This window comes from Oratosquilla oratoria, chromosome 3 (assembly GCF_046742065.1).
Source record: "Oratosquilla oratoria isolate Oo_2021 chromosome 3, ASM4674206v1, whole genome shotgun sequence".
NCBI classification, from domain to species: Eukaryota; Metazoa; Arthropoda; class Malacostraca; order Stomatopoda; family Squillidae; genus Oratosquilla; species Oratosquilla oratoria.
Window position 1 is genome coordinate 81108299 of NC_134779.1, and position 12367 is coordinate 81120665.

At 40.0% G+C, this 12367-nt stretch overlaps 1 protein-coding gene across 1 annotated transcript; it reads left to right on the forward strand.

The window, feature by feature from the left end:
* Positions 1–4141: 4141 nt before the first annotated feature.
* Positions 4142–11241, forward strand: LOC143024164 (large ribosomal subunit protein eL22-like). The gene is made up of 5 exons (XM_076182965.1): positions 4142–4251; positions 9735–9860; positions 10091–10212; positions 10417–10579; positions 11211–11241. Exons 1-4 carry the CDS (start codon positions 4243–4245, stop codon positions 10568–10570), a joined length of 411 nt encoding a protein of 136 aa, XP_076039080.1. The 5' UTR covers positions 4142–4242; the 3' UTR covers positions 10571–10579; positions 11211–11241.
* Positions 11242–12367: the final 1126 nt, after the last annotated feature.

Sequence of the window (12367 nt, forward strand, 5' to 3'; positions counted from 1 at the left end):
TTCTTTAATCATCTCCAATCCCTGACCAACAACCTTTGCATTCACCTCTCGCACCACCCCATCCATGTAAAGATTGAACATCCAGGGCGACATAACACACCTCTGACGAAGTCCCACCTTTACCTCAAACCATTCACTCTCTCCATTTCTAATCCTAACGCAAGCTCTTCTACTCTCATAAAAATTCTTGACTGCTTTTAACAGCTTTCCTCCTATCCCATATATCTGCAGTACCTACCACAGTGCCTTCCTGTCTACCATGTCGTAAGCCTTTCCCAGATCCATAAAAGCCCAAAAAACATCCATACCTTTTCATATAGTTCTCTCACATATCTGTCTTACCACAAAGATCTGATCTACACACCCCCTACCTGTCCTAAAACCACACTGTTCCTCACCAATTACTCCCTCTGTTCCTCTCCTAATCCTCTCAATCAAGACCCTCCCATAAGCCTTACCTACTATACTCAACAAGCTGATCCCTCTGTAACTACTACACTCACACTTGTCCCCCTTTCCTTTGTAAAGTGGAACTATACAGGCACTCCTCCAGTCCTCTGGCACTCTACCCTCTCTTAAACAAACATTAAATAACCTCACCAGCCAGTCCACCATAACTGTACCTCCTTTCTTCAGACATTCTGCATGGCATCCATCCAACCCAGGTGCCTTACCTGCTCTCATCATCTTAACAGCTAATTCCACTTCATCCTTTCCTATTTCTCCTCCATGTTCCTCACTCATCACTCTCATTTTCTTAGCGCTTCCCATTGCAACTACCTTTCCCTCCCTATCCTAATTCACATTTAGCAACTCCCAAAAATACTCTGCCCATCTCCCTCTCACTGCCTTCTCTTCCATAATCATCTCTCCATCTGCACCTTTTACCTTTTCTTCTCTGCTTGATTCGCCTCCTCTTCCTCTTTTAACTTCCTTCCAAAACATCTTTTTATTACTTTCAAAACTGTCTGTCATACTCTTACCCCACTTCACATCTGCTCTCCTCTTTGCTTCCTTTCTCTTTACTTTGTACCTCTCATACGATTCCCTCGTCCTAATTTGTAACCAATCTATGAATGCCTGCTTCTTCTCTTCTATACCCTTCTTTGCTTCCTCATTCCACCACTCACTACCCTTCCTTCTATTTCCTCCCACCCTCCTTGTTCCACACACCATCTTTGCACACCTTATGACTCCCTCCTTGAACCATCCCCATTCCTCCTCCACTCCTAGCTCTACTCTATCCTTTACTCTCTCCCACTCCTCTCTTAACTTCTTCTTATACTCATTTTCATTTTTTTCCTCATTTAAGCAGTTCACTCTAAGTACCTCCCTACCTTCTGCCCTTTTCCTCTTTCTCCACCTATTCTCTATTCTCAATTTACCTTCCACCATGAAATGATCTGATATTCCCCCACTCTCTCCCCTTAGAACATGTACATCTTTAACTCTTCCTACCATACTCCTTTCATCCACCACCCTCTCCCATGTGTACTTATGCTTGACTTTCTTCCGAAACACTGTATTTGCTATCATCAACTCTCTTTCAAGGCACATCTCCACCATCAATTCTCCACTACGATTTTTACCTAGAACTCCATACTTCCCAATCACTCCGTAAATTGGTTCATTTCCTACCCCAGCATTTAGGCCTCAATATAACTACATTGACATTTCTCCCTAATCCCTCTATGCATTCATTTATATATACCCAAAAAGCCTCCCTTACCTCTACGCTCTTTTCACTACCAGGCCCATATGCACTTACAAAAACCCACATCTCCTTTCCCAGCTTCACCTTCATCCACATCAACCTTGATGACACCTCCTTCCACTCCACTACCCGCTTACTTATCTCTCCCTCGTCCTCTCTTCACTCCTGAGTACCTCCCAGCTACACTCCCAAACTCACAGTTGCCCTTTCCTTTCATTTTAGTTTCACTCAAAGTCAGTACATCCATCTTTCTTCTCACAAACATACTGCCTATCTCTTCCCTTTAACTCTCATCTGTACCACATCCATGCACATTAAAAGACCCAAACCTTAGGGTACTGGTTGGAAAGCTCCCAGACCCTCTTATGCCTTACTTTCGTTTTTAGGAATGTCCCCTTTTGGGGCTACTGGTAGTAGGGCCTCTAATCCCATCCCTCGTCCCTTTTTTATCGCCTTCTACGACTCAAGTGGAAATACTTGGTGGCAGTATTCTTTTGCCCCCACCACAGGGTAGGTAGGCGAAAAAAGGAAATGAATATTCAGAGAAATGGTACAGGACAGTAGCAAGGGGTTGGGGGACAGCATAACGGAGGGGCAGTCTTAGTATAAAAGTGTCATCATCTCTCTATGTACAGAGTTTTCCTCTATCACAGACAAAATCATGTGTGGCTCTGGTCCGTAAGGGCGCCCCATATAGACCCTAAAGTATCAACTGCATGCTACTTTGCCACAATAACATGCAGCCAATGCCCCAGACGGGGTATATATTTAGTACTTGTCGTGTGTTTTGCTGTCTTCCCCTCCCTAACGTATTTACATCAAGAGATTTTGGTAAAAAGCCGCTCAAACCACTGTTTGTTCTATAAGGTTTGAAAAAGTTGGGTGAACTGTTAATGAGTACCTTCATTAACCATTGTGTGATATCATAGACAGGGCTGTAGGCTGACCCAAATGCCGAGGGGGGGGGGGCATTAAAGAGAGGAAAGTTTGGAGGGTGGGGTATCACTCCCAAAATCTGACAGATGCATTTATTCCAGCCAGGATGTAACATATAGCAAACCTGTCTGTTATGCATTGTGCATGCATAAATGTGCAATAGGAAAAGAGTGAAAGAGAGGGGTCCTTTCCCACAATATATATATATATATATATATATATATATATATATATATATATATATATATATATATATATATATATATATATATTGTGGTTTCATGTTTATTCTGAAGGTGTTCCAGCTCTTCAGGAGGCCGCACAGGGTTTATGGGTTGATTTAAAGTCCAGAAAAAAATATTTATCTTTGAAACATTATTTTTTCTGTCACACATTATTTTGTGGTGTCTCATACATTATACATTTATAATCCCCCTCGAGGTACATTGTTTTCCTCTAAATACATTGATCTAGCAGTACCCAGTAAAGGGACCTGTAGTTTGTGGGAGGGTATTGGTGGGGTACCCACCAGAAAAATTGGATGTTAAGAAAAATGGAAAATCTCACCAGCTGAAACTGTCTCTGATCATATCCTTCTGCTAGCATGCAAACGACATGGAGGACAAGTTAGTAGGCTTTCAATGACGTTAATTTATATGACGTCGTGTAGATCTTTGGCTGTTTTTATCAGAACCAGCAATTCACAACAGCTTTTCCATAACATACTCATACTAAGGCATGATACGGTGCCTAGTCACTAAATATCAATATGCTACTATAATCTACTTATGAGTGAACAGTGCGTGGAAACTCTTTTTAACTTCGACTCTTCACTTCGATTCGTCTCCTGCTCTAATTTGCGTTTCTTACGCTTGTTGCAACCATAACGTACAAATTGTCCCAACAATGTGGTGCCGATCCAAATACGAGCGCTTCACTTTAAGCGGTCGGACAATAGGATGCTCGATCTATTTTGATTTCTCTATATCAGTGGGCTATCTCTCGTCCAATCATATTTTATCTCTAATTAATTCTCAAGATGTATGTATACTATTTAGCTGGCGATTTATTACTAATCAGTTGATTAGTAAGTGAATTATATTCTATTTTTTCGTTAATCTATTATTTTCTTAGTTAATAAACGTTTAGGGAGATTGGAAATTGGTATGTTATAACACATTTGTAAAAGTTCACTATAAACCCACTATCGGAGAAATAATAACGGAAAATAGAGGGAAACTGTACAGATAGTAGTCGAAATATACAGTTTCCCTGTATTTTCCGTTATTATTTCTCCGATAGTGGGTTTATAGTGAACGTTTAGGAAGATATATAGCTGTTTGCCGCCAATAGTTTAAAATTTCCGCCTTTTTGTGTTTGCTGTTTTGGAAAGTTAGACTCCTCTATACAATATTTTGTAATATATCTACAAAATAAATACAAATAATTAATTTTAAAATACATTTTATGGCATCTCAAAAGTCAAATAATCAATTTTGGGCTCAAGCAAATATTTTATGTGTGGATCTGCGTTCATTACTTGTACTTGTCACCAATCCTACACGAACTCTCTTCGCTTCTAGACCGCAACCATGACGAACGTAAGTTAAGAATATTGTGAATGAAATTTGATTGCATTTGTGTTGGGAATATTCATATTGTTTAATTTAGTTTCTGAAACAGTTGTTATACTATAATGATACGTTTAACCAATTGTTAGTGGATGGAAGCGCAGGTTATGTAGTTATTTAAGATACACGTGTTAACTTGGACCATGTTCATGATGTTGAATCGTACACATCGACATTCCCGTTTATGATGTGCAATAGATAGGCTTCCTCGGGTCGGAAAAAGAACACTTGTACTCAAATGACCACAGATCACTGGTAATAATTAACACGTATGATATTTTGTCTTCGGAATATAATGAATTCTTAGTGGCCGGCGGTATTTACATCTGCAGAATGACCAACCGTGTTTGAAAGCGTTCCCCTTCTTAAATTTTAGTACTTGTAATAGGTTTTTTAGAATTTTTGTTAAGCGTGTTTAGCAAGCTTTAGAAGTATTGTCTTGTGAATTTTTGTTAAGCGTGTTTAGCAAGCTTTAGAAGTATTTAGTCTTGTGCAAAACATAAAAAGGTGATGGGGTTGCATTTAGTAAATGAAACCCCACCACCTTTTTGCACAAGACTACTAAACGATACTAAATAAGCTAAATGATTTAGCTTCCCGGACTACTGATGCATGTTACTGCTGCATTATTGTATACCATTACGACTTCTAGCAAATTTATCAATTGTATGATTAATCTGCAAGTTTTGGGTCATCAGTGGGATTAATGACCATTGACTTAGTCTTAGACATGGTACAAAAATAGTTAATCCTGCCCACAAAGGGATTGGTTAGTTACAGAATCCGGAAAACTTAGCAAGAGTTGTTCAATGCTCCATACCTAATCTTAGTAACCAAATTATGTAGGTACCTTGGTACCCTAACCTTTTCGGACAATTTATAGTTTCACCCAACCAACTATTTTGATGTGGCTTTGTTTCTGGCGAGATGTAGTATTAACGATGGTGTACATAATGTCACAAATACATACTTTTCAAGTAATTATTGAAATTATGCCCTTGTGCCTACATCTTCCCAATGATCTCTGGAGACCTGTGGGAGATCGGGGTTTTGGGTGGGGAGCACCAATAGATCGAGTAATGCACGATGCAAAACAGATATAGAATTAACAAGAACACAGAAAATATATTTAAAAAAATATATATAAATTTCACCTTGAGGTCCGGAGTGTGGTTGGCTGACGTGAGAGGTAGCCATGTTATGATGTTTGTTTACCAATAATGCAAAATATTTGTTGCTATATCTGCTACATTTAGCGAAGGCCACTCCATACACACAGGAGTAGCCAATTGTAAACTAATATGTAACCTAACCATTAGGTTTGGTTAGGTTACATTCTTATCATCTTCTGTTCGGTTAGGATAGGTTTGCTTAGGTTACGTTAGTTTACGGTTAGCAACTCCTGTGCAGGTGGAGTGGCCTTTGCTAAATGTAGTGTATATAACGACAAATATTTCAAATTGTTGGTAACTTAGTAAACAAACATGGCTACTGCTCGCTTTAGCCGACCACACTCCGGACCTCGAAGTTTTTTTTTTTTTTTTTTTTAACATTGTGTTCTTGTTCATTTTATACCTGTTTTGCAATGTGCATTACACGATTTATTAGTGCCCTCATCCAAAAACCCAATTTCCCATAGGTCCCCCCAGATCGCTGGGGAGATGTAGGCATAAGTGCATAACTTCAAATAATTACTTGAAGTATACATTTGCGGCAGAAATATTACAACATTTCTCACTAGAAACAAGCCACAAAATTGTTGGTTGGATGAAACTATAAATTGACCACATTTTCATATACTCAGTTACTGTTGCTGTTGAAAATTCTGTAACATAAGTGCAGATCTATACTTTGGAAATGCCTTGAGTACTAAATTCATGTAATTTTTATTATTCAATCTAATTTCTTTACAAGTAATATGCCAACCAGTTTTTTTTTTTCTCTTTCAAATGGTCAAGGGCTATTGGGCAAACTGAGTTTCATGCTTAGTGATATCATTGTCACAGAATTGTAAAGAAATTGAACAAATATCTGTAAAATCTTAGTTGTGCACACCTATGCGATAGCATAGAAAATTAATAATTTTGTAAATTATAAAACATAAACATATGGAGTTCTCATGGCAGAAATCAATAAAAATTGCTAAAACCCATTTACAAAGTCACAGCTGTTGAATGATGCACCATGATCATTTTAATAGATGCAGAGGTTAAAGAAATTATGATAAATTTGTCTATTCTAACCTATATTTAGTAATTCGGTACCTCAAATTCTGAAGATCATCCGGGTCATCACTGATGATGACGGCCTGATTATTGTTGTACATCGGGCAATTAACAGACGGCAGAAACTAGTGTCCTCAACTATTGTTTTTATAACGGCACTTATTAATGTCACCTGAAGTTGGAGAATACTTGGCCCACAATGTGAAAATCATCTGACTGGACTGGACAGACTACAAAATGGTGTCCATACCCTATCCTAGTGGCTTTGTTGGTAGATATGCTTGTGGCAATTTTTATTTCTGACAAAATCACATATCACTGTTTTAATTTACAAATTAAATTTTGTAATGCTATATTGTGTAGGTGTGCACAACTAAAATATCCATCTAGGAATAGGGACTTTGATATCAATTTGCTGATCCCAGTTCCTGTATTATTCAGATGTTTGGCATTCTCATAGCTGCAATTCTTACCTGCATTATTGGATAGCTCTCATCATTGAATACTTTGAATCCCAAATAAAAGTGATACAGATTAATAGGTTTCACAGCTGCAATTCTTGCCATGTTTACCAGTATTGTGAACATTTTAAATCTGTAAAAAGGGGCTTCTGCCCACTTGTAAGGGAGGTAGCCAAGTCTGAGGCACACACCCTCTCCACTCCCATCCACCTTTGTTTCCCTTTCATCTTGGCTCCTTGTGAATCTATGGTCATTGCTGTCTGTTGCCCACTGCCCAGGTCACAGGGAATGCATCAAGATGCAGCACATCCACAGCAAGGCTGCTTCACTTATCTAGTTATCTAACCCCACCCCAGAGTGGAGAATGGAGAGGAGTTGAAATCCCTTTGGGCTGCATCAAAATATCCATGTAAAACCCTTCTCCGCTCATTTTCCCTGTCTGCTCCCATGCTCAAAGGGGTCAAGTTAAATGCCTCCTATTGTTATTTTAGTTGTCATCTACGGAGGTGGGATTGAGGAAGTTGGTGACCGTTTGGGAGAGTATGTGATGGAAGAAAGCTAAAGATAAATGTGGGTAAAAGTAAGGTGATGAAATGTACAAGGGATTAAAGTGGCAATAGACTGGAAGTGAGCATAAAAGGAGAGCGACTGGAGGAAGTGGAGAGTTTTAGATGCTTGGGTGCAAAGGTGGAGGTAGAATGTAGATTGAGAGAAGCGAGTAAATGCCTTGGTAGATTGAAGAGTGTAATGAGGAGTAGACATTTGGGAATTGATGCTAAGAGGAGACTATATGGAGTGATTGTGCCAACAGCACTGTATGGGGCAGAAACATTGAACATAGAGAGGAGTTTGAGATGAGGTGTCTGAGAAGTATGATGGGGGTTACTAGGTTAGATAGAGTGAGAAATGAGGAGAAGGGTGAAAAGGGAGTTGGAAGATAGGGTTGATGAAAGAGTATTAGGATGGTTTGGACACATGGAAAGGATGAGTGAAGAAAGATTAGTAAAAGAGGTATGGAAGGCAGATGTGGAGGGAGTGAACATGTGGGGGCATCCTCGGATGGGGTGAAGGGGGCTTTGGGGAAGAGGGGAATGTCTGTTGAGGAAGGACAGGTGAATGGAGAATGGATATATGGATGATGTGATGAATGAGGTGGAGTGGGCAGGGGGATGAGGTAGTATGTGGTATGTGTGAGCAAAATTTGACGCAGCCCGAAGGGATTTCTCCCCGCCTTCTCCTTTTATGCATGGGGGGACTGAGAGGGCGGGTCGCCGATTTAATGAAGTGGCCTTGCTGTAGATGTGCTGTGTCTTGCGACACTGCTTCTGACCTAGGGCAGTGGACGAGGTGCAGGGATGACCCGTCATCCAGGAGGAGCTAAGGTAAGAGAGGGAGTGGAGTGTGTTTAGGGATGGAATGGGTGGGAATGATTTTATGCCTTTAACTTTTTGGCTACCTCCCTTGTATGGGGGAAAAGTCCCTGATATATGTATATACCTACGCAATATAGTGTTAGAAAATTAAATATTTTTAACTTTAATACATGAAATAGAAATTTAACTTCCTCCACACCTTTCTATGGGTTTGTGCCAGTCAGTAAAGATTGAGAGGTTTCTGGTCTGCCACCAATAGAAACTAGGTTTCTGATGGGCAAGATGGAGGATTTGTATGCTAGTGAATAGAGTAGATGTGGAGGGATTTGTATAGTAAAGCAAGATGGTGTTTGGGTAACAAATGTTAAGATTTGGTATTTGGAGAGTTACCAAAGGTAATCTGTACCCATGGAGCACCATGGCTCTGTATGGATCACAAACTTGTAATTTAACTCCTTCCCTATGGTGACGCCTACGTAGGTGTCATGAGGAGCAAGTGGGTACACGAGGATACCGACGTCGGCGTCTTGATTATATTTTTTGTAGTTGTACCTGTAGTTATCAAAATTCACCTGTGAAAGAGAAAACGATTAATGCAGCGGTGACTATTTTTTATAATGCGAGTATTATGACACAACATTGCACGTCTGGCAGCTAATGCTGCCCACAAGATTTTAGCTCATATTGAAGGGGTTAAGGAAAGTAATTTTAAAGAACTAGAAATTTAGTTTCGAGGATGAAGATAAACAAATTTAGTTGGAGAGCTATCAAAATATGTCGCTACTGAAGTGGATGGAGTGAGCTAGGGGAAGATCAATTGTTGAGTGGATGGAATGAGTGTAACCCCTACCATACTTCCAACATTTCATCACTGTTTGAGATGAAGTGAGAAGTATGGTAGGGATTACAAGGTTGGATAGTGAACAATTAGGATAACGGGTGGAAAAGGAGATACCAGATGAATTGCTGAAAGATGGTTTGGACACGGAAAGAACAAATGCAGATTGGCAAAATAAGTGTGGAAAGCAAGAGGTGGATGGGGTGAACTTGAAGGTACAACAGATGGATAGATGGGGTGAAAGGGGCTTTGAGCAAGAGGGGTGTCTGTTGAAGGAGAGGTGGAGTGGTGGTGTAGATGAAATTTTGATGTAGCCAGAATGTTATTTTTCTTCATGAGGGGGAGGGGGTGTCACTGAAGTAGCCTTGTTTTTGACCTGGACATTAAACAGGGATGACTCCCCATACATGGGGAACTAAGGTGAGTAAAATGGGTGGTGGGTGCCTTTATTTTGGCTATCAGCATAACAAGGATAAAGAAACCCTTGGTTTATGTTTTAGATTGGGATGCTTTGCTATGCAGGTGTGTGAAGAGAATTTTTTCCTTAATTTTCCAGGCGGCAAGACCCACAAAGAAACAGGTGCAGAAGGGGCAGCGGAAGGGGAAGAAGAAGTTGCAGTTGAAATATCACATTGATTGCCGCCAACCTGTTGAAGATGGTATCATGAACCCAGGTGATTTTGTAAGTATGAATGCTCTTCTCCTCCTCCTCCTCCTCCTCCTCCTCCTCCTGAAGTTGGTGTTGATTTGTGCACTTTGCTTTATGGGAAGGTGGCATTTTTCCCTTTTCATTTGGGTGTTTGATTACATTGTGTATATTAAAATGTTAGTCATGACTCTTGGTTAGGGTCACATTCCCTAACTGCACATGTAGGGTGACCTTCCCTATGACGTGCTATTTCTGAATTACAGGAAAAGTTCTTGATGGAGCGCATCAAGGTTCAGGGCAAAACCAATAACTTTGGCAACCAGGTTTCCCTTGAGCGGAACAAGAACAAGATAACATTGACATCAGAAATCCCATTCTCTAAAAGGTGTGTGCTGTTCTGGTGTTAAAACTAGTAGCTATAGTAGATTGACTTCCTCACTGAATTTTGTGGCTCCTAAATAGTATGAAAGTTGTAGGATCGACAGCAAAATGTTTTCTAATTGAAGATTTAGTGAATGTAGATATTCAGGTTAAGTTATTAAGTTGGGTTTTGCGTGTATTTTTATGGTTTGTATTATTACATTTGCAGGTACTTGAAGTATTTGACAAAGAAGTACCTGAAGAAGAATAATTTGAGGGACTGGTTGAGAGTAGTTGCCCCTCCTTCCCAAAAGGATTCATATGAGCTGCGCTACTTCAATATCAACAATGATGATGAAGATGATGATGACGGCGAGGAATAAGCTTGCATGGTATGATGACTTCAGTTAATTTTTATTTAATATTGTTAATAGACTAATGGAATAAATTTATCTAATTTATCAATATATACAAATGACATTTTCCCCTTTGCAAGGGAGGTAGTCAAAGACAAATCCACACACCCATTTCATCCCTGCATACTCCACTCCCATTCACCACACATACTCCCTTAATCCCCATCCCTCCCTCACTCCCTTCCATGCATCACGGCATCATCCGCACAACATTCTCCACTCACCCCTATCAGTCTTCACCTTTCCTCAAGACATTCCCCTCTTTCCCAATGCACCTTTTACTGTATCATCCATATCATTCTTGGTTGCCCCTCATGTTCACTCCTTCCACACCTCTTACTAATCTTCACTTGTTCTCTCCGCATGTCAAAGCCAATCTCCCAACTCCTATCTGCCCCTCACCTCCCATATTTCCTACACTATCCAACCTAGTAACCCCTACAATGTTTCTCGGAGCATTTCATCTCTTGACATCTTTAAACTTCCTTATGTTCCATGTTTGCCCCCTAAAATGGTCTTGCCACAATTACTCCTTCATACAATCTCTTTTCATCCATTCCCAAATGTCCTTGTTAATGTCATTAATATGGTTTTGTTTTTATTTCAGGTACATTCAGATTAATAAATTCTGAAGTTAACTTTGTATTTCATTCTTCCCAAAGTTTAGTAGCTAGGGCCACATGTATCTAACTTCCAGTCACCAGAAATCAGAACTGCATGTCAAAGGGTATGAAGAAACAAATTTTGCCCTCTAGGACCACATGTTTGGAATTCCTTAAAAAGTGATATCAGGGCAATATAAAATTGTCTAATTACTGAATGATTACTTGAAATTAAGGATGCAAACCAGGTTGGAACAATACGTAGATTTGAGGCTATTAACTTAAGAGGAGGCTGAAGGATTCTAAGTGTTATTTCTTATCTGTATACTACAACTTGTAAATTCATAGATCAATAATCAAACTGGTTAATGGACAGGTAGGAAGATGACACAATAGACTGGATCAATAAACTAGAAAATTATTTGTTCTTCCATTTTATGGCTTGTCATCCAAGACAGGCTAAGATGAGAAGGAAATATTGTGTGAAAGTGGGTAAATGGCTTGGCTGGCCACCTCCATTATAAACAGGGAGATGCCGTTGGTATTTAGATGCACTAAAGGGGCACCTTGTTTACGAATGGTAGGGTTGTCGAAGAAAAATGTGAAGTAATACAGTACTTCATACAGGTGTTTGGATACATGCATATATCAAAGGCATTTTACCCTCTTACAGGGAGGGTAGCCAAAAAAGAAAAAAGGCATAGAACCTCCATGACCCAGTACTTAGATTGGGGGGGTGGTGGCTTGCGTGTAGCAAGAATGGGCTGAGCATCAGCCCATGCCAGCCTGGTGCAACCATGCTGGAGAGGTCAGTCATAAGCTACTAGTCAAAATCTGAGCCAACGGACTTTTGTTGGCAACCCTAACTTGTCTTTGACCATGGACTGGAATGCTCATAGGATTTGCCACCCTCGCCCTATGACAGTTATGGGGTAGTGAATAGATAGGGAGTCCCCCACCCTTTTCCTTTGTGAATTCCCCTATCCCTACCCTGCTTGCCTTTTTTCTCCATCTTGAATACTTTTAAAGGAAGGTTCTGGTATTCGTGGCCCTGCATGTGTAAATAGTTGTTTCCAGAACTCCCCAACTCTGCAGAGACTTTTATCGCTTGAGGCATCAGGAACTGCAGTATCCTCTATGTATTGATCTTGATATATGGTGT